We start from the raw sequence: 20,505 nt of genomic DNA, 5'->3' as shown, positions 1-20,505 counted from the left end.
GAAGTTTATTGCAATGCTGTGAAACGTTTGCATTGAAAGAGAAATAAATCACCAACATTTTCCCTACCTTCCCAGCCATTATATAGCCTGTCTTTTTAACAATCCCAGAGACTGCCTAACTACACAGACAACAAGCAAGACAGGAAAAGACATTTCTAGAATCTGCACATTACTACATAAGGTGCTCTGTTACGACTCCTGGTCTGATTTACTTCAGATATCAAAATGTGCAGTGAAAACGTGTTAGGGAAAGCAGGTCCCTGGGTTGTCCTTTTCATGACCTTGAAGGAGACCAGCTTTCACTTACTAGTTCCAGATCTTGTTTATTTTTCAGTAGGCCAGAACTCTGAGGATGGGGCACCTTGAGAACCTCAAAAACAAATCCCCTGTCTGAATAACGAGCAAATCAAAGTGCCCCTGGCCAGCCAACCTCAGTTTGATGGGGGACAGGTAAGTGTAGCTTCTGTAGTAGTTAAACAACATTCTCAAGGAACTGTTTGAATTGGTATTTACTTCACTGGTAAAACTTTGTAAGTGAAAACAAACATATGCGTCTGAAGTATAAAATAAAGTTTGCTTACTAATATCATGCCACATTTGAAAGACTTTCTGCTGGACACTTATAAGGTGCACAAACTGAGATGACTTTTAGCAACAAATGGTCCTAGAAAGATTGAGTTATCCCCCACCAGGCATGGAAATAGAAGGCACATATTTCTGGAAGACCAGTACTTACAATTCCAGCTGTATTCACTTCTGCCAATATTCTACAAATTGAATAGTTTCAATACCTTTAAAATATTGGGCCATTACCCCTGTCTCACTAGGGGTAGGCTGCAATTAAATACAAAATGCAAAGGTTTGGCAATCACACCTTATTTTCTCACAACAAAATGCTGTCCCCTTAAGATGTATAAAACAAACATGATTCCCATCAATTAGACACAATCTCTCAAAAGCTGCCAAGATTTTTTTTTTATTTAGGACTAGAAAAATTGAACCACAGAAAACTGTTAAAACTTAAGTCTGACTTAAAAACTTAGGTCTGACTTAAGTCCAGCAAAGAAAGGGTATTCAGGCTGGTAATCAGGTTTGAAACTCTGTTAGGCATTATTAGGTATTGTAGCACCTATGGGATACAAATTCATTCATTGTCTGGAATTGAATGCAATGCTTAAAGGTCCACAAGGCAAATTCAGGATGCAATAACATGGTTACTATTTGTCAAACACTTTAAAAAACAAACCCCCTTTTACCAGTCCTGATTTTCATGTGGGGAGGAAGATTTTGCTTGCAACAAATTTCAGTTCTACAAACCCCTACGGGACTAGCAGTTCCCATGGCAAACAAAATTTACATTTTAATAGTCTTTCCTTGAATTTAGTCCTTGTAAGTTACTTCCCATTATTTCCCATTCACCTGTACAATAAAATATATTTTTTTAAAATCAATATGCATCAGTAAATATATGTAGACAAATTACATTAATAAACTTATATTTTTCACTCTGTATGTACATGTTGGCAATGACAAAGCATTAAGATACACATCCCACGGAGATCTGCAAAACCAAGTAATTTTACACAAATAATTTAGGAAAATTAAAAGTTGAAAAATATTCTTCCACATTATTGTAGGTCACACACAGTATTTAAAATAAATCATTTTTTCTACTTACTCTTTTTAACCACATTGTCTCTGCCAGAAGTGATTAATACAACCGAACCAGAAAGAAAAATCAAGTTGCAATTTCTTATTCAGTGCAGAACTGTTTCAAGTAAAGAACTGCATTTGATTTTTTTTTTTAAAAGAACATACAGCATTTTAGAGCCTCCGCAAATGCGAAGGCTTCAGCATTTAATCCCTATAATTAACACCCTGAGAAGGGAATATTCCAGTGGATATCACTTTTCAGATTTCAAATGGAATGATTCTAGCCTTCAACTAAACCATTCCTCAGTCTATATGTTAGACTAAGTGGTAACGTTATATATACATACATTTTGATGCCAAAATACTATTTAATACTTTTTATGGCCCTGAAAACAGAAACATTGGCATCTGAACACAACAAAAATGTCGATATTAATCAAAAAAAAGGCACTGAGCTACAGTATCTTATATACAGTAAATTTTGCATTTGCATAGATCACCAGCAATTTAAGACTCAGCAAAGAAATCATATACAACAGATAATTAGGAAGAGTGATGATGCAACAGGAATTCTTGCTCAGTAACTGGCTTGGGGCGATGAATGAGTTGTAAAATGCTTTCAGCTCTGGTGGAGGTGGCCAAGCTGTCAGCTTTGTCTTTTAAAATAAAAATGTTTTCTTAAAGGAGTGTTTTCTGCTCAAAGAGCTGCAAATCAAAGCGGACCCAAACCTCCCCGGTTGGAACCTCATGGAGCAGTAAACGTTTAGTTGTAGGTCCCTTGCTCTCCTGTTCTGTTCTGATTTTTGCTACTGGAACTTCAGTGCGACCCAAGAAATCTGTTGAACAAATGTAAGCGAACAGCATTAGCTATAAATCTTAGATTAGAAAACCTGAGCAAACAAGGCAAGCACTAACATTAGACAAGCATTTAGAATGGCTTAATAGCTCTATGTAATATAAAGAGAAATGGACACCTATCACAGATGTCAGAGCTGAGAAGGACTTCTTGGATCATCATCTAGTGCTCAAGAGTTTCTCAAAGTGCCTAGTGCACTTTCCTTGGAATCCCCTAGCCATGACTACTTCCCATAGTAGACTAGATTAGTTTAGATTACCTCATGTTCTGGGAGCCCCTAAGCCTAGGACTGCCAGAAGCTGGGACTGGAAAACAGGGTATGGATCACTTGATACTTGCCCTGTTCTGTTCAATCCCTCTGATGTATCTGGCACTGGCCACTGTTGGAGACAGAATATTGGGCTAGATGGACCATTGGTCTGACCCAATATGGCCATTCTTACGTTCTTATGTTAGGCAATTCAGTTGTTCCCATTACTGTTAATGTATTTATCATATAAAGCTTGAATTTTTATGGGTGTAGTAACTCCCAGTCATAGGAAGTAAGAGAACGATACTAAAGAGTAACACCTCAGCAAGCACAAGCCTACTGCTCAGCCAGTATAATCATCCTGCACAACTTAGAAGATGAAAGGGATTTTTTGCTAGATAAGAGTTCTAGAAGCACAGAGCTAAAAAATATTAGAAGTGATACTTTCCACTTACGTCTTTGATCTAAGGATCTCAAAATGCTTCACAAACATCAGTTCATTTCTGATACCATTCCTTTCAAATACAAATATTCTCATTTTACAAATGAAGACAGAAGCTAAGTGACTTACCCTAGTTTTCATGATGAATCAGTTGCCGTGCCAAGAAGAAAACCAAGGGGTTTAACTGCCTTAACTCAGCCACTTTTAATTAGATTTATGTATTTTATTCTCTCCATGAGGAATGATGATTCTGAACAACAGTCTATAGGCATGTTTACAAGGATACACCTTTCATCCTGACAACCTCATGCATACTGCTATAGTACACAGTAGTACCGCATGTATAAAAGTAAGGTTCTACCTTGAAATGTCACTAAAAATGGCATTGGGAGGTCCCCTGTTTATAGTGAGTTAATAATTTCCATATCAAATTGCTCAGCTTACAGGTAAAAAAAATGGTTTTTGTAACTGCCAGCTCTGCCAATGTAACCTGGGATCTGAGACTCAAGCTGACTTCTTTCTCATGCATCACAACCAGCAATGAAGGGAACACATTCTGCCTTCAGTGACACTTCTGCAGCCCCATTTTCCTCCAGGGGCTTAGACAGGTGTAACAGACTGAAAAGAAAGAATTCTGTTGCTGATGGACAAGACCGAATAGAATCCAGCTTGATCACCCAGAGCTGTGTTGACTTTGCAGGGCTAACATACCTAGTGAGTAAGAAAGTGTCTTTTTCTCAGAGTGGGACCACACGTTAAGCCCTTGTGGCTATTTGGGAGGAAAACATGCAGCACAATCAAAATGATCAGAGAATTCTCCATGTCCTGAAAAAATGTTTATACCTACCATCAGGTGAGAACTGATCCCGGTCAAACATGGTGATACACAATACATCCTGATAAAGGTCCTTAATAAAGAACTGACAATTGAAGTTCCACTTAGGGTTCAAAGTGTCCTGCAGCGTCCTGGTTGAATAGCTCTGCGATCCCATGCTGATTTCACAATACGGATTGCTTTTCCCTAAGCATAGAACAAATGGTGAAATGCTTTTCCCTAAGCAGATCTAGTACTGAAGAGCCTTTATTAATAGGAACACACAAAAGAGCCAGACCACAGCCAAGGCGCTCTCACGTTTCTCTTGTTCTTCATCTTATTCTTCAAAGTAGAAGTCTTCCTCAGAGGCTGGATTTACACCAATGTACAGCCCAATACAAAAACCTCTCACCTATTGTGACTGCTCTTTGAAGGTGCATTCTGCGCTGCCATCCCAAAAGCTTGGATTAGGCAACAACTTATTCACTAGTACAGCAGAAAGATTGTCACCCCTGAGAGCCACCCCTGTCACTGAAATCTGCACTTTTGCCTGACTCAATGAACTCTTAACCCGCCTCTCTGAATGTACTAGCCTTCCACCCCTAAATTATTACCATTAGGTTTACAGGCTTTCAGCTCTGTAGCTTCAATCACATGTACCATCAAGCGTCCTATCCCTGAGCTCTTCTGTGAGCGTGCTGGAAAAGAAAATCAGAATTAATAAACAGCTTGACAGTACAAATAAAACTGGCAACAATATTACTTTAGTTTGTCCCATTTGGAACAAGTGATGTAGTCAGTTGATATGTAGAGACCCCTTCTATTAATACACGAGTTACACACTCAGCCATGCAATAGCACCTACACTCCCAGTCAAGAGTTAATCATTTGGAAGAGGGACATTAGCTCAACCACCTTGGAAGCTGCTTCCTCAAGAGAAGACCCTGAAATCCTTCCAGGCACACGAGAGCCCTGCACCCTTTTAGGGCAGCGCCCACATTTTGTACCTTGATAAGCTTTTTCCCGTTTCTTCTTCTCGGTTTCAATATACTGCTCCGATGCTCCTTTGATCTTCTGGACCCAGGCCGTCCTGTGAAAATTAATCCCTGCAGAGTCACTTTGGAGCCAAGAATCTTGCTTGTTATTCCAGCAACACTTAATAAATCTCACGGTCTTTAATTCAAGTCACATTTTTTTGTTCCCTTCTTTTGAGATGATCTGATCTGAGGTCTCCTTGACCACAAGGGTCCCACCATCATCTATTCATTTGATGTAAAATTATGGCTAACTGTAAATGGATACATCCAGGAACAAAGACTGTAGCCAGTCCTTACAGGACGGGGGACTCTGTCCTGGGAAGCAGCGACTCTGAAAAAGATTTGGGGGTTGTAGCAGATAATCAGCTGAACATGACCTCCCAGTGTGACATTATGGCCAAAAAAGCTCATGTGATCCTGAGATGCATAAACAGGAATCTCAAGCACAAGTAGAGAGGTTATTTTACCTCTGTATTTGGCACTGGTGCGACTGCTGGTAGAATAGTGGTGCCCACAATTCAAGAAAGATGTTGATAAATTGGAGGGGGTTCAGAGAAGAATCATGAGAATGATTATGAGACTGGAGAACCTGCTTCATAGTGATATACCAATTAGATTGAGCTCTTGGAGTCTAACAAAGTGAAGGTTAGGCTGTGCTCCCTCCTTTATGGGCTTTGTGAAGGTGCCTCTGTGGCCATCTTTGGAGTAAGGGGACTTGGCAAAGGCTTGGTCCGCTGCCCCCAACTACCATGGGAAATTGTCAGAAAAATGGTCTCTTGCCTACCCGACCCAGCCCAGAGCAGTGGCACCAGCCCTCTCCTTAGCTGGTATGTGTGCTCTGGTACTGGTATGTGGGGTGCATAGAGATGAGTGGCATGAATCTCATGGAGGCTGAGAATTTTGCAATCGGTTTTATGGAGAACAATGTTTTTAGTGTAATTTAAACCTTCTCCAAAGGGTCTCAGTTTTATGCAATATGTTGGTCTAGACAAAGAGAAGCCCGTGCTAATTATGCGTCAGGAAAAGGACATGACCTAAAAATTAGGCTGGCACATGTGGGTAGCCAATACATGGGATGTTACACACAAAACCACTATGTTAAAAAAACGTTATTAAGATTGCAAAGTCAAGCACTCAAGAGTTAGGAAATGCCACAGTTAGGGTTGCTTGTGCACCCTTAGGTCAGTCCCCTTGTTTGTCTACTCTACATTATGATACGGTCTTTAACTTTTTGATCACATACTACTTTTTCCTCAGGACCTCTAACTTTTGAGTGGTTGACATTGCATCCTTAACAATTTTCTTTTAACATTATTTTTGTGTTTAATTTCCTAGGTTTTGAAAAAAGCAAACTGAAAAAAATGAATTCCACTAGCTGGCATCATATTGATACATGGGTCATCAGTAGGGTTGAAACCTTTAGATCCATCACACAGACCTCTTCCACTTCAGCTAATGGCGTTACGGATAGCAGTAATAAGTTGTCATCCTCTGTGTGGAACAGCACTAGAGGGAATTGGACACACACTGCCAGTGGGTTACACAGATATTTGCTGACAGCAGAGATATGGTGAGACTCAGGGATTTTGGGTTCCATTCCAGGCTCTAGAAGGGAGTGTGCTCTTGAGGGCACAGATTCTTCTACCTACTCTGCAAAGCTTGACCCCTTCTGTCCCATCCCCCCTCAAACCTGTCTGTTAGAGGGCAACCCCAGCCTAGATCATGCTCCTGTGGCAGACCACCTCAGTTTCCCTTCTTCAGAGTCCCCAGTAACTCCACACCAGGGTCTCTTGCCTCAAGAATACCCCTCCTAGTGGCTAGTTTATTACAAAACATTGATTGCACAAACAATCCAAAACGTAGGTCCCAAAACATAGTTCATGTAGCACCACAGTGCAAGTGGTCTATCAAATACACCTCATCCATTGACCTAACAAATACCACATCCCAGTGTCTTCTGCCACACCCAGACTCTGTCCATCCTCTTCTGTCCCTCAGCCAGGACAGACACCCCAGCCCTTCCAACTGGAGTGCAACCCTCCTCTTCCCAGAGCAAACCCCACAGCCTTTCTGGTGGGAGATCATCCTCACCAGGGAAGCATCCCTTACTCCCCCTGGCTCTCTCACTGTTTCCCCAGCTCCAGCTCTCCAGGTAAGGAGATGCCAGCGGATAAGTGACTTTGCTGCTCCTCTGCCTTCAGCCCTCTCTGGCCCTCAGCTTCGGCTCTCCAGCTTAGACAACAGGAGGCACCTCCCTCTGCTGCTGTGACTTTCAGTCCCTTTCAGCCCTCTGGATCTGGGAAGTCAGCCAGCGAACCCCTCTTGCTGCTCTCCTGCCTTCTCCCAGAAACCAACTACAGGTTCCTTCAGGGTCCTCTCAGTAATCCTGGTATTTGTCAACTCTCACCTGCCCCTTTTCCTGGCTGATTCCTGCTGTCTCTGCCTCCAACTTACTAAATCTTCTCCCCGTAGAGCAAAGGTGACCTTATTTAAGCCCAATTAGGAGGCAGCTAATACATCACACTTCCTCTTAAATGGTCAGTGTCACTCTGTGACACTGTCCTTGTCCCAGTCCTGTCTTTTCTCCACTCTTAGATCCTTGTCCCAGTCTCATTCTCCTTCCTTCCTGAGTCCCAGTCTCACTCCTGAGGCTTCTGATCCCTGTCCCAGTCTCCTGGCCCAGCCAGCCCTCCTCATCCAACCTCAGTCCTCCTCCTCCCTCCAGCTTCTTGTTCCAGTCTCTTTGCCAGGCGAAAATGCTTCCCCATTATGAACTGCTAGCTCATATTAAATACTCAGTGGGATCCATGGAACAAGCCGATTATCCTTTGAGACACCAGCCTTTCAGCAGACAAAAATGTACCTAAGAAGAGCTGATGGCTTATTACAAAGACCCTCCTCCCACACCAGCTTGTAACTCCACTGACTTCAAAGCAGTTCATCCTGATTTAGACCAGTATGATGAGGGCAAAACAGGCTCTCTCTGTGTACTTGCAGGTGAGAAAATTATTTACAAGTCCACTGTGTGTTCTGAGTCCAGAAGGAAACCCCCTGAATTGACAGACAAATCTTTACAGACTTGGTAGGGAGCCAGCTCTTGGCTGAACGCTCACCATGGATCTTATCTAACACCCAGTGAGTCAACAGAAAGTTTCCCCATGCCTTCAGCTTGTCCATGTGTGTCTGAAGTGAGTTCTGCACGGTGTAAGCACTCCCACATTAGTGTACAGAGGAGTAATCTGGTAGCAGTTCTGCTGCCCTTAAACTGCAACGAGCCAGTGGAGTGTCTGGCTTAAACACTTTTTTCTTCCACCCGCCGAGGTCCCAAAAGGCTCAGCGTGTCCGGTACTCACCTCTCATTAATATTGTCTGTTTTTAGCGTGTAGACTCTGTCAATGTGGGAGATATGGAAAACTGGATCATCACTCGAAGGGTCGGTTGGCAATTTCACTAGGACTTCATTAAGGAAAAGAGGCTGAAAGACATACAGGAAAGGCAAACTTCGCTGTGGCAAACTCACTGTGATGATAAGCAGAAACAAAACTATGATATTTAAATACATCTTCTTTTGCTAAAGAAAGTGAACACCCCTCTCAGGACACCAGAAAAACAGAGAGATCAATATTTAAAGATTTTAGAAACTCTTTCTAGGACTAAGAGATAAATACAGGGGTAAATAAATACACTAAGAGATAAATACAGGGCAGCAAATACAGGGCTAAAACACACTCTTGGCTACCTAAGAAAACTGCTTTATGAAAAGGGAAGAGCTGTATAAGCAGAGAAACAGCATGGACGAATGCAAGACTGGGAAACAGAAGTTCCTGCTTTTTACTCCCAACTTTATCACAGACTTAGTGTGTGGCTTTGGGCAAACCACTTAACCTCTCAGCATCTTAGGTTTCCTCCATCAGAAAATGACGGTACTTGCCTACCCCCCTCAGGAGCACTGTGAGCACTCATTGGGAAGCATTCAGGGGTTGGACCCAGAGGCCCACATTTTCAAGTATAGGGGACTAAAGTTAGGCTCACAAGTCAACATTTAGGGTTCTAAATAAGTGGCCTAATTTTCAAAACCACTGAGCACCATGCACCTTGTCCTCAAAAATCAGTGAATGAATGAATATTAATGTGGATTTAAGAGCCTCACCTCAGGTTCCTGTTTCTGACCAGATTGGCCAGAGTACTGTGGAGGTACTCGACTATGAAGCAGAGGGAGGATTTTATAAAATCAATGCAAGGAGGGCTCTCTCTTCAGCATACTCACATTTCCTGAATAGGGGTTGTGTGTCCACTGAGAGAAAATCCCCACACAGTCAATGTTCAGTCCCAATGAATGAAAATTACACCCAATACAGTCGAGACTGTGCAATACTCAGTACAACCGTGAATAATCAAGCAGCCCTAGATAATGTATCACCACAGAGAGAGAGAACAGGATTCCTATTAAGAGATCAAGAACTACTAATTTGCTTTTTAATTCACTCACCATTTTATACATTTTGAACTGAGAGTGGGACTTGGGGCTGAACAGTTTATCTGACCCTGAAGAAACAAACTGCTTGACCATGTAGGTAAGGAGCAGGAAGTCATTGAAGAGGAAGCCATATAGTTCCTTATTGCTCTTTGTTTTATAGAGCTTGCCGCTGTGCAGGAGCTTTCGGGGACCCAGGCAGTTTGTAATGGAGTTGAAAATCGGTTGCTAAGAGAGATATAATCAATATGTGAGTAGCAGCAGCAGCTGGGTATTATGTACATCATTTCCTGATTGTCTGCGGAGTGATTATTGGTTATGACCCTCAAAATCCTACTCACTTTGTTTAATGCAGGCAGAATTCTTGTGTATTTCCCCCAGTAGTTTATAGTACATGGGAAAGAATCCTAGCAAGTCTTAAGAGAAGTCAACTTCCTTATAATCTGTAGTGGTTTCAGCCCTATTCTCAATGAAAAACATTAGTTTAGGGCTTTGAGGCCACAAATTCAGGAGTCTGACTGGGCCGGTGAGCTGAAACTTTTCCCTAGTGGCTGCCATCTTGTGCTCGAGAATTAAGTTTAAAAATAGTTTCTAGGCTCTTACTGTTGTGAAGAAAAACTTCAAAAATGTGGACAAAGAGTAATACCACATAGGAACATCTGCCTCAGTTTGCTGGAGGCTTAAGCAAAATCTGAAGAGTGGGAAATTGATTCAGTTAATATTAACTGAAGTTTAATAGTACAAGTTTAAAACGTCAGCAATTTCACTGCTGCTCAAAGCAGGCAAGAAAGGTGAGGGATAATCATATTATGGATATTCACACCATCTAGTGAGTGGCATCTCCCTTTGAGATCACAAGTGGGTAGAGCTCAGGTGATGTTAGCTGGCAGAACATGCTACCACCACTTATTTTTTCCTACCTGGTTTCTGTGTAAATGAACTTTAAAAGGCTCTACATTACACCCCTATCTATGCCAGCCACCCAAGCACTAGCTAAGCCAGTTACCTCAGCAAGTCCTTCACACTGTACATGGGACTGTATCCACTCCAGTCTGTCTGAGTTCTCTTTCTCACGCACGCCTTCATTAACTTGAGAACACAGCTCCTCTGCGCGTTCCAAGGCAAGCTTGAGATTACTGTGATCTGGGTGGTTTTCTGGGGTATTCTCCAGAATCTGGTTGGGATCGGAAGGGACAAAACAGAAACAGACAGAGATAAAACCCAGGTAAGGATAGGCGCCAGATGTGATACACATATAAAGAAATCCTTATTACATAACAATGCTTTCTCTGTTTTGCAACCGCAGTTATACTGCTACCGAAATCAAATTTAAAATGCTACAAGATTCAGAATTTTACAAACCCAGGATACTCACGCTCTTTATGAGCAGAGGGTAGCGTGTAATTCTCTGCATAGGTTTCAGCAGGAAGCTGGAGAGTGGCATTCCTTTACAGCGAGGGTCAGAGGCTAGTTTCTATGGTGTAATCCAGAGACATTGCATTACTGATCAAGAAATAAAAGTAACTATTTGCATCACTGCACTGAACAGTGCCTGATGGAATGAATCTTCCCAGTTACTGCAAGAAATCCTAGAGCCGATCTAGGTGAAAAATCACAGTGCACTTACATTTAGAACCAATGGCAAAGAATGACAGAACTGTCATTCTACTTAGGGTATGTCTACTCTACACTTCAATTAAAAACCTGTGTCTGGCCCATGCCAGCTGACTCGGGGTCCCAGGGCTTGGGCTAAGGAGCTCTTTAATTGAGGTGTAGATGTTCGGGCTTGGACTGGAGCCCAGGCTCTAGGACCATGCGAGGTGGGAGGGTCCCAGAACTAGGACTGCAGCCTGAGCCTGAACGTTTACACTGCAATTAAACAGCAGCACAGTCTCAGCCCCATGAGCTCCAGTCAGCTGCCACAAGCCAGCCACTGGTGGTTAATTTCAGTGTAGACAAACCCTGAGACATTCTGCCAACATAACCCAGGAAAGTGAAGTTCCTGTAGTCACCAAAACCCTATAATTTAAAGCTGACTTCGTTTTTATTTTACATAAGGATCCGGGAAAGTTTGTTTAAAAAAAACCCCTAAACTCTGTGTCAAATGTTTTGGTATTTTCCCCTTCGCTGCTGATTGCCCTTCATCAAAGACATCTCATCAGTAGAGCTGCAGCAGCAGTTCCTTACTCTTAGTTATTTTATGTAATGTTATGCTCTCTGTTAGCCTCAGGGTGCATGTCTCACTTTTGTGAAGTCCTTGCACCTATACCAATCACACAGTCCAAAACAGCACAATCCAGCAACAGCTCATTGATTTTGCCAGTTATACAGGGTGTTTAAAAGCCTTGCAGTCCAAATCAATCAACTCCAACCTCTTTTGTAGCATGAATCTTGAAAGAAAGGCAAACACAAGCACTGTAACTTTGAAGGTGCAGCAACTATGCTGGATTAATGTAAAGCCGTGAAATGGAAAATGGAATAAAACACTCGCAAGGGAACAAGACCGAAGAACATATTCTACAGTAACTGTCACTGAATGTTAACACTATCCGCGTATCAGATTCATAGGAAAGCAGAGGATTTTATCTATGCATGAAGGATTCTGAAGTCCTGGATTTTTCTGGTCAAGTCAACCTTTCGTTGGACAGGCTTTTGAACGTGCCCTGCCATCAAGGGAAAGGAAACCGGGATCCAATATGAATAGAATACCTTTAAGAAGTCTTTGAACTCTGTTTCTTCATCTGTTTTCCGTTGCAGCAATGCAGCTCCATTGAGCTGGCAGCTGCAGAATCTGATATAGGCCTGCATGTGAGAGAGCTCGGCAGCCAGGATGTCCCCCATCATCTGCACCGGCATTTTTTCTCCTCCTGTCTTCTTACGCACACGCAGGGCTCTGCAGAGGAGAGAATTTCACAGTTTGACTCTGTAATGCTGAAGTGGCCTAATCCTGGAGTCTCAGAATTTCCATCTGTCAGACAGGTGGATTCCTGATTCCACTCAATATCATCGAGTTCCTACAGAAAAAAAACCTCCCTTCCAGAATTGTTAGGCCTCAGATGTATCACAAATCTGACTGAATGCTGGCACTGCATGCTGTACTGACAGACTTGAATAACAGATGTAGATTGCTGAGGAAGTGATATCTGAAACAATGGGAATACTTCTCCTTCAAGGCGTTTTTGGACAAACAGTGCAACCACTGGCCTCCACAGACTTACAGACTTTAAGGTCAAAGAAGGGACCATCATGATCATCTAGTCCAGGGGTTCTCAATTTTTTTTTGCTGGAATCCCCTTTGAAAATATTTCAGATTGTGATGACCACCACCCCACCCCCAAAAAGTGGTGACTTCCCCCACCTCCCGCCATAGCATGCCACCTTTGCTTCTGTGCTGCAGCTGTCGGTGGCACTGCCTTCAGAGCTGGACACCCAGCCAGCAGCCGCCACTCTCAAGACCTTTCTACAATAGTCTGACCTTTTAGGTCGGATGTCCAGATTGACAAATGCTGATCTAGTCGGATTTAACCCCGCACATGCCTATAGCATCATCCCACCTTATAGTAAATAATTAACAGGTTTGTCACTGCAAAAATTCACTCTCAGAAAACTCAGTCAAACATGTTATATATATTTTCCTCACATATTCTTTATTTCTAAGGCCCTCCGTTAAAAGTTCACCTGCTCCCGTTCTTTGTTCCTTTCCCTCTCCTAACCCTTTCTTTGTGACATTATACTTAAATGCTCTGAATTGACATCGCAGGATTATCAAGTGGGAAATAATCAGCAGGAGCAGAAACACTGAGGGCCTGTCTACACTTAAAATGCTACAGAGGCACAGCTGCGCTGCTGTAGCGCTTCAGTGTAGACACTACCTACGGTGATAGGAGGGATTCTCCTGTCGGCACAGGTAATTCACCTGCCTGAGAGGCGGTAGTTAGGTCGATGGAGGACTTCTTCCATTGACCTAGCACCGTCCACACGAGAACTTAGGTCGGCATAACTATGCCGCTCAGGATTGTGGATTTTTCACATCCCTGATTGACGTATTATGCCAACCTAATTTTCTAGTGTCGACCACGCCTTACAAGAAAACCAGTTCCTGCGGAGTGGATTGGGAGAATACATTATTATTTTGGGGAAAGCTTAGACATTAGTGGGCTCTCTTTTAGAAGGCACACATACTAGCTGTACTCACTTAAGTAACTTTGTATTAGACATTATGAGCTCCTTCCAGTTAACAAAGATCAATCCCATTTCTTCTTCTGTGAGACAGCCTGATTCAGCCATTGGTTTCTGGAAAACCTACAGTCAAAGAACAGACATGTGAGCAACTTCAAACACAGAGAAAGCAGAACATGGCCAGCTGTCTTTTCTTAAATTATTAATGGTCTGAAACTTAATGCACTGATGCATTCAGAACTTTGTGGTATCCACCCATTCATTTCTCCTGAGAATCACTGCAGACACGCAAGCTCTTTAATGGAATTTTTTTCCAGGTCACTTCCTACAGATGCTTCCTGTGTGTTCCTATGGTTGCCCCTTCTTCCAAAGCAGTATTGCATTCTGACACCAGCATCACCTCTTTGCTAAGTGGTAGCAGGTGTCAGGGCCCTGCAGGTGGGCTTCACCATGGCAAAAAAAATCAGTGAGGCAGAGTCTGGATATACTCAAACATAACTTCTTTTATTTACACATATACAGCCAGTCCCGGAACAGTGACAGTTAACTAGCATGCAGGTGAAGACCTTCTTTCAGGAATCTCAGCCCAACACCAATGCCTGGTTTCCAGAGGGAAACTCTGCCTATCTAGATCTCTCTCATAAGTACTTATATGGCTCCATATGGTCACACCGGAGGTTTATGGCGGAGCTGGGAACTGAGCCCAGCTCTTCCAGGTCCTAGGCTATCGCCCTAACCACAAACCATCCTTGCTTCAAGAATTTAATTTAATCAGAGCCCAGAGAGGAGAGTATACTCTGCTGGTGCTTGCACAGCTCCTGTCCAAGACCCCACCACTTTTACACAGAACTTTGCATAGCCCAAACTACCACCGCCACAGCCTGGCTTCCTAAGACTTAACTTTTGCTCACACACTAAGAAAAAATAATCTGGAAGACTACATGCAGCAGCACCTCCTGGTGACACCTGCCATAATGCTATAATTAGAGAGACTGCCGGGGAGTAAACATTGCTTTCTCATTGTGTAACATTCAGAAGAATTAAAGGATCCTAGATGCAGTACAGCGAGAACTGGTAGGGAAGAAGCACACAGAAGATAGATAAGAACTGGAAAGAACCATTACCCAATGAGAATTTATACCATGCAGCAACAGATTAATTCTACAAGAGATGGAGGAGGGAAAGCAAGTGGATTGGAAGAAAGTAGAGGAAGAAAGCAAAAAGCTCTTGATCTATAAAGCTCTTTGTTGGCTTGAGCCCTGTGTACCTTAAGATATCATGTCTCTTTGTGTAGTTGAAATCAACATTTGAATTTACAGTCCTGGAGGGGTTTGTCAGAGGACTGGGGCAGGGCACTGTAAGTAGTTGGCCCTAGACTCTGGAACTTGCTAACACCTTAGAATGTCAGAGCATGAGCTCACTCTTTGGGGCACACACAACGTCCCAGATAACTCCTGAGGGAAAGAATTAGGAGGATTTCAATATTGCTATTGTGCCATCCTGACCTCTGTTTGATATGTACCGGTACTTATACAGTGTATTATATATGCATCTAGAACCCTAAATGGGTGCAATTTGAAAAATCTGACAAATTAAAGAAAAACACCACAAAAGAATACTCCCCTACTAAGAGCATTGCCATGGTGAAGGGGCTCAAAGAGGCCCTAACTAGTGATGCGTGAACCTCTAGAGATTCAAAAGTTCAATCAGAATCATAGAATAACAGAGTTGGAAGGTACCTCTGGAGGCCATCTAGTCCAACCCCCTGCCCAGAGCAGGACCAATCCCAACTAAATCATCCCAGCCAGGGCTTTGTCAAGCCTGACCTTAAAAACTTCTAAGGAAGGGGATTCCACCACCTCCCTAGGTAACGCATTCCAGTGTTTCACCACCCTCCTAGTGAAAAAGTTTTTCCTAATATCCAACCTAAATCTCCCCCACTGCAACTTGAGACCATTACTCCTTGTCCTGTCATCTGCTATCACTGAGAATAGTCTAGATCCATCCTCTTTGGATCCACCTTTCAGGTAGTTAAAAGCAGCTATCAAATCCCTCCTCATTCTTCTCTTCCGTAGACTAAACAGTCCCAGTTCCCTCAGCCTCTCCTCATAAGTCATGTGTTCCAGACCCCTAATCATTTTTGTTGCCCTTCGCTGAACTCTCTCCAATTTCTCCACATCCTTCTTGTAGTGTGGGGCCCAAGTACTCCAGATGAGGCCTCACCAATGTCGAATAGAGGGGAACGATCACGTCCCTCGATCTGCCGGCAATGCCCCTACTTATACATCCCAAAATCCCATTGGCCTTCTTGGCAACAAGGGCACACTGTTGACTCATATCCAGCTTCTCGTCCACTGTCACCCCTAGGTCCTTTTCTGCAGAACTGCTGCCTAGCCATTCGGTCCCTAGTCTGTAGCGGTGCATTGGATTCTTCCGTCCTAAGTGCAGAACTCTGCACTTGTCCTTGTTGAACCTCATCAGATTTCTTTTGGCCCAATCCTCCAATTTGTCTAGGTCCCTCTGTATCCTATCCCTACCCTCCAGCGTATCAACCACTCCTCCCAGTTTAGTGTCATCCGCAAACTTGCTGAGGGTGCAATCCACACCATCCTCCAGATCATTAATGAAGACATTGAACAAAACCGGCCCCAGGACCGACCCTTGGGGCACTCTGCTAGATAGCGGCTGCCAACTAGACATGGAGCCATTGATCACTACCCGTTGAGCCGACAATCTAGCCAACTTTCTACCCACCTTGTAGTGCATCCATCCAGCCCATACTTCTTTAACTTGCTGACAAGAATACTGTGGGAGACCGTGTCAAAAGCTTTGCTAAAGTCGAGGAATAACACGTCCACTGCTTTCCCTTCATCCACAGAACCAGTTATCTCATCACAGAAGGCAATTAGATTAGTCAGGCATGACTTTCCCTTGGTGAATCCATGCTGACTGTTCCTGATCACTTTCCTCTCCTCTAAGTGCTTCAGAATTGATTCCTTGAGGACATGCTCCATGATTTTTCCGGGGACTGAGGTGAGGCTGACCGGCCTGTAGTTCCCAGGATCCTCCTTCTTCCCTTTTTTAAAGATTGGCACAACATTAGCCTTTTTCCAGTCTTCCGGGACTTCCCCCGATTGCCATGAGTTTTCAAAGATAATGGCCAATGGCTCTGCAATCGCATCCGAGAGTGCTAAAGGAATTGGCGGATGTAACGCGTCCGGCCCCATGGACTTGTGCACGTCCAGTTTTTCTAAATAGTCCCGAACCACTTCTTCCTTCACAGAGGGCTGGCCATCTCCTCCCCATGCTGTGCTGCCCAGTGCAGTAGTCTGGGAGCTGACCTTGTTCGTGAAGACAGAGGCAAAAAAAGCATTGAGTACATTAGCTTTTTCCACATCCTCTGTCACTAGGTTGCCTCCCTCATGCAGTAAGGGGCCCACACTTTCCTTGGCTTTCTTCTTATTGCCAACATACCTGAAGAAACCCTTCTTGTTACTCTTAACATCCCTCGCTAGCTGCAACTCCAGGTGTGATTTAGCCTTCCTGATTTCATTCCTACATGCCCGAGCAATATTTATATACTCATCCCTGGTCATTTGTCCAATCTTCCACTTCTTGTAAGCCTCTTTTTTGTGTTTAAGATCAGCAAGGATTTCACTGTTAAGCCAAGCTGGTCGCCTGCCGTATTTACTATTCTTTCTACACATCGGGATGGTTTGTCCCTGTAACCTCAATAAAGGTTCTTTAAAATACAGCCAGCTCTCCTGGACTCCTTTCCCCCTCATGTTATTCTCCCAGGGGATCTTGCCCATCAGTTCCCTGAGGGAGTCAAAGTCTACTTTTCTGAAGTCCAGGGTCCGTATTCTGCTGCTTTCCTTTCTTCCTTGTGTCAGGATCCTGAACTCGACCATCTCATGGTCACTGCCTCCCAGGTTCCATCCACTTTTGCTTCCCCTACTAATTCTTCCTGGTTTGTAAGCAGCAGGTCAAGAAGAGCTCCGCCCCTAGTTGGCTCCTCCAGTCCCCTACAGTTTCCAAAAACTTCCTGGATTGTCTGTGCACCGCTGTATTGCTCTCCCAGCAGATATCAGGATGATTGAAGTTGCCCATGAGAACCAGGGCCTGCGATCTAGTAGGTTCTGCGAGTTGCCGGAAGAAAGCCTTGTCCACTTCATCCCCCTGGTCCGGTGGTCTATAGCAGACTCCCACCACGACATCACCCTTGTTGCTCACGCTTCTAAACTTAATCCAGAGACTCTCAGGTTTTTCTGCAGTTTCATACTTGAGCTCTGAGCAGTCATACTGCTCCCTTACATACAGTGCAACTCCCCCACCTTTTCTGGCCTCCCTGTCCTTCCTGAACAGTTTATACCCATCCATGACAGTACTCCAGTCATGCGAGTTATCCCACCAAGTCTCTGTTATTCCAATCACATCATAATTCCCTGACTTTGCCAGGACCTCCAGTTCTCCCTGCTTGTTTTCCAGGCTTTGTGCATTTGTATATAGGCACTTGAGATAACCCGCTGATCACCCCTCATTCTCAGTATGAGGCAGGAGCCCTCCCCTCTCAGACGCTCCTGCTCATGCTTCCTCCCGGTATCCCGCTTCCCCACTTAACTCAGGGCTTTGGTCTCCTTCCCCCGGAACTTATTTCTAAGCTCTAATTCAGAGCTTAGAAATGTCTCAGAAGTTTATCTAAATCTTTACGGTCTGAAATGTAGCTCAAAATCTTACAAATCTGGCTTCTCTGAAATTTCCAGAATCCCTTAGCTTTGACAGAATCATGATGAGTTAGAGGCAATATTTCAATGTTTCTATTTCTTCTGCTCCCAGTGGATGTGAGAAGCACAGGGGAAAGCAGAATTAAAATAAAAATCCTGGAGTTTTTGAGACACATAGTACACATCTTTACCCAGGTGTGGAATGAACACAGGAACCAGCACTCAAAGAAGAACAATCAGGTACAAACAACGTGTAACTCACGGGTCAGTCAGTGCATCTAACGTTTCCCACTCTGAGCTCAATCCACAAAGAATGAGAGTCTGTTACGTTCCTCCTGTAACAAGAGTGCCTGGCTCTTTAGCTCAAGCTGCAGAGACTCATGCCTTCAGCTCTGGAAGGCTCTAGTTCAATTCGCAGTGTGTTGGTGGCAGTCACAAAGGCACATCTGATCAGATACACCATGGTAAGTAAAAAGAAAGTAAACATTTCAACTCAAACACAGGTGGGTATGACTGAAGCAGGAACTTGAGTCCTAATCCAGAGTTGATATTGGTTCCTGGGAAAGTAATGGCAATATCCTAGACAAAGCTTAAGTATCTGAGGAGCTCACTGTATTAAACATGCACATGTTTATGTGTTACTGTAGGACTGTATATAACTACTCTAGGAGAGGTGACTAATGTCAACCTTGGGAAGTGTAATGAGCTTCAAAGGGCTCTCTGAACGCCATGCTAGACAAAAAGTAAGTGCTCCCCCTAGGAAATATTTGGGAGGAGGGGTAGGCAATGTCTCATCTGCGGACCCATCCTTTTGAAGCTGCACCCTGAGGAGAAACCCACTGTCTGCTGTTCACCTGCTGTATGAGGACCAGACCAGAGGCCCAAACTAGATGAAAGAATGACTGACAGATTCAGGCATGTGCTTGTGCTGAGCTAACAGCTGTTATGAACTTGTGACAACAGAAGAACTCCTTGTGGGGTTTAAAGGACTGTTCACGGGCTGGAGTCCTTGTTGGCATTGAGGTGATCTCTGGCCTTATTAACAAGCGTGCAGGTTCTTGTATTGTTTTTAATGTGTTTTCTCTGTAATGTTTTTACCCTAACAATAAATATGATTGTTTAGAAAGGACTCTGTTGTAAATTAACGGTGGGTAATTGTGCTGTTTATATCCTCCTGAGAGAAGGCTTGGTGAGACAGTCTGTCTTGTTGGGGACTTGCCCCTCAGTAACCCACAGTGTAGGCAGGGAACGGTGGATCCTGGAAAAACCCTGGTCAGAAGGGAGAGAGACACAGCTGGGGAGAAGAAGCCTAAGAGTTGGTGCCCTTGCTGGACCATGGAGGAGGAATACAGGTGCAGTTACCCTGAACTGTGATAGTTTCCCCTTCAGCCATGGACATGTTACTCAACCACTGCCTCTGTTTTCCCACTGATAAAATACAGGCAATACTTACCTATCCCATGCCGATAGTATGTGAGAACTAGTTAACGTTTATAAAGCACTTTGACCTCTATTGATGATTCTGTTCTATATAGGTACTTATACCGCACTCATCACCATAATATTTGAGTGCCTCAGACCAGCGTTGAAGGTAAAGGGTGATACATAAATACTAAATACCAAGTCAGAAAGTCCTTTAGGAGAAAAGAGTTACTCAAGTGAGAGAAAATGCAGTACTTGCAAAAATATTTAAATTGCTTTTTTGCTTTAGGAACCACAACTGAGGGTAATGCCAGAGGGAAAGGGGTATTTTTCTAGGGGAAGAAGATAAATACTGAAGCAGCAATGTAGTCCCAGAGCAAGCAATTTAATAACTGGCTTGAATGAAATTTGGTAAGGCACTGGGGATAGGCTGGCTTCCTTCAAATATTCTGAAGATAGCAGCAAAGGAGAACTTGCAGCGTTATGTAAAAGATGACTCCAGACAATAGCTGTCTAAGGGCTTGTCTGCGCGACACGGCATGGCGTGCCAGAAAGGTGTGTTATGTAAAGTGCTCTAACTGCCCCCCGGACTACATTAATGTAAACTAGGTGCCTTTTACACCACGCCAGCAGGGTCTATATGGGACAGCTGGA

General features: G+C 43.6%; 1 protein-coding gene across 9 annotated transcripts in view; it reads right to left on the bottom strand.

Moving 5' to 3' along the window:
• Positions 1 to 1,807: 1,807 nt before the first annotated feature.
• Positions 1,808 to 20,505, bottom strand: part of ITSN2 (intersectin 2) — a 125,751-nt gene continuing 107,053 nt past the window's right edge. For all 9 annotated transcript variants that reach the window (XM_037893956.2, XM_043542186.1, XM_043542183.1 and 6 more), the window contains 10 exons: positions 13,722 to 13,828; positions 12,236 to 12,419; positions 10,902 to 11,000; positions 10,533 to 10,700; positions 9,542 to 9,754; positions 8,406 to 8,527; positions 5,023 to 5,105; positions 4,630 to 4,713; positions 4,049 to 4,222; positions 1,808 to 2,489 (listed from right to left, as the gene is read on the bottom strand). In XM_037893956.2, the coding sequence (XP_037749884.1) occupies positions 2,332 to 2,489; positions 4,049 to 4,222; positions 4,630 to 4,713; positions 5,023 to 5,105; positions 8,406 to 8,527; positions 9,542 to 9,754; positions 10,533 to 10,700; positions 10,902 to 11,000; positions 12,236 to 12,419; positions 13,722 to 13,828 (1,392 nt within the window). In that variant the 3' untranslated portion in view covers positions 1,808 to 2,331. The remainder of the gene's footprint in view (positions 2,490 to 4,048; positions 4,223 to 4,629; positions 4,714 to 5,022; positions 5,106 to 8,405; positions 8,528 to 9,541; positions 9,755 to 10,532; positions 10,701 to 10,901; positions 11,001 to 12,235; positions 12,420 to 13,721; positions 13,829 to 20,505) is intronic.

This window comes from Chelonia mydas, chromosome 3 (assembly GCF_015237465.2).
Source record: "Chelonia mydas isolate rCheMyd1 chromosome 3, rCheMyd1.pri.v2, whole genome shotgun sequence".
Taxonomy (NCBI): Eukaryota; Metazoa; Chordata; order Testudines; family Cheloniidae; genus Chelonia; species Chelonia mydas.
Note: the sequence above shows the minus strand (reverse complement) of the source record. Positions and strands in the feature narration are given on the sequence as shown.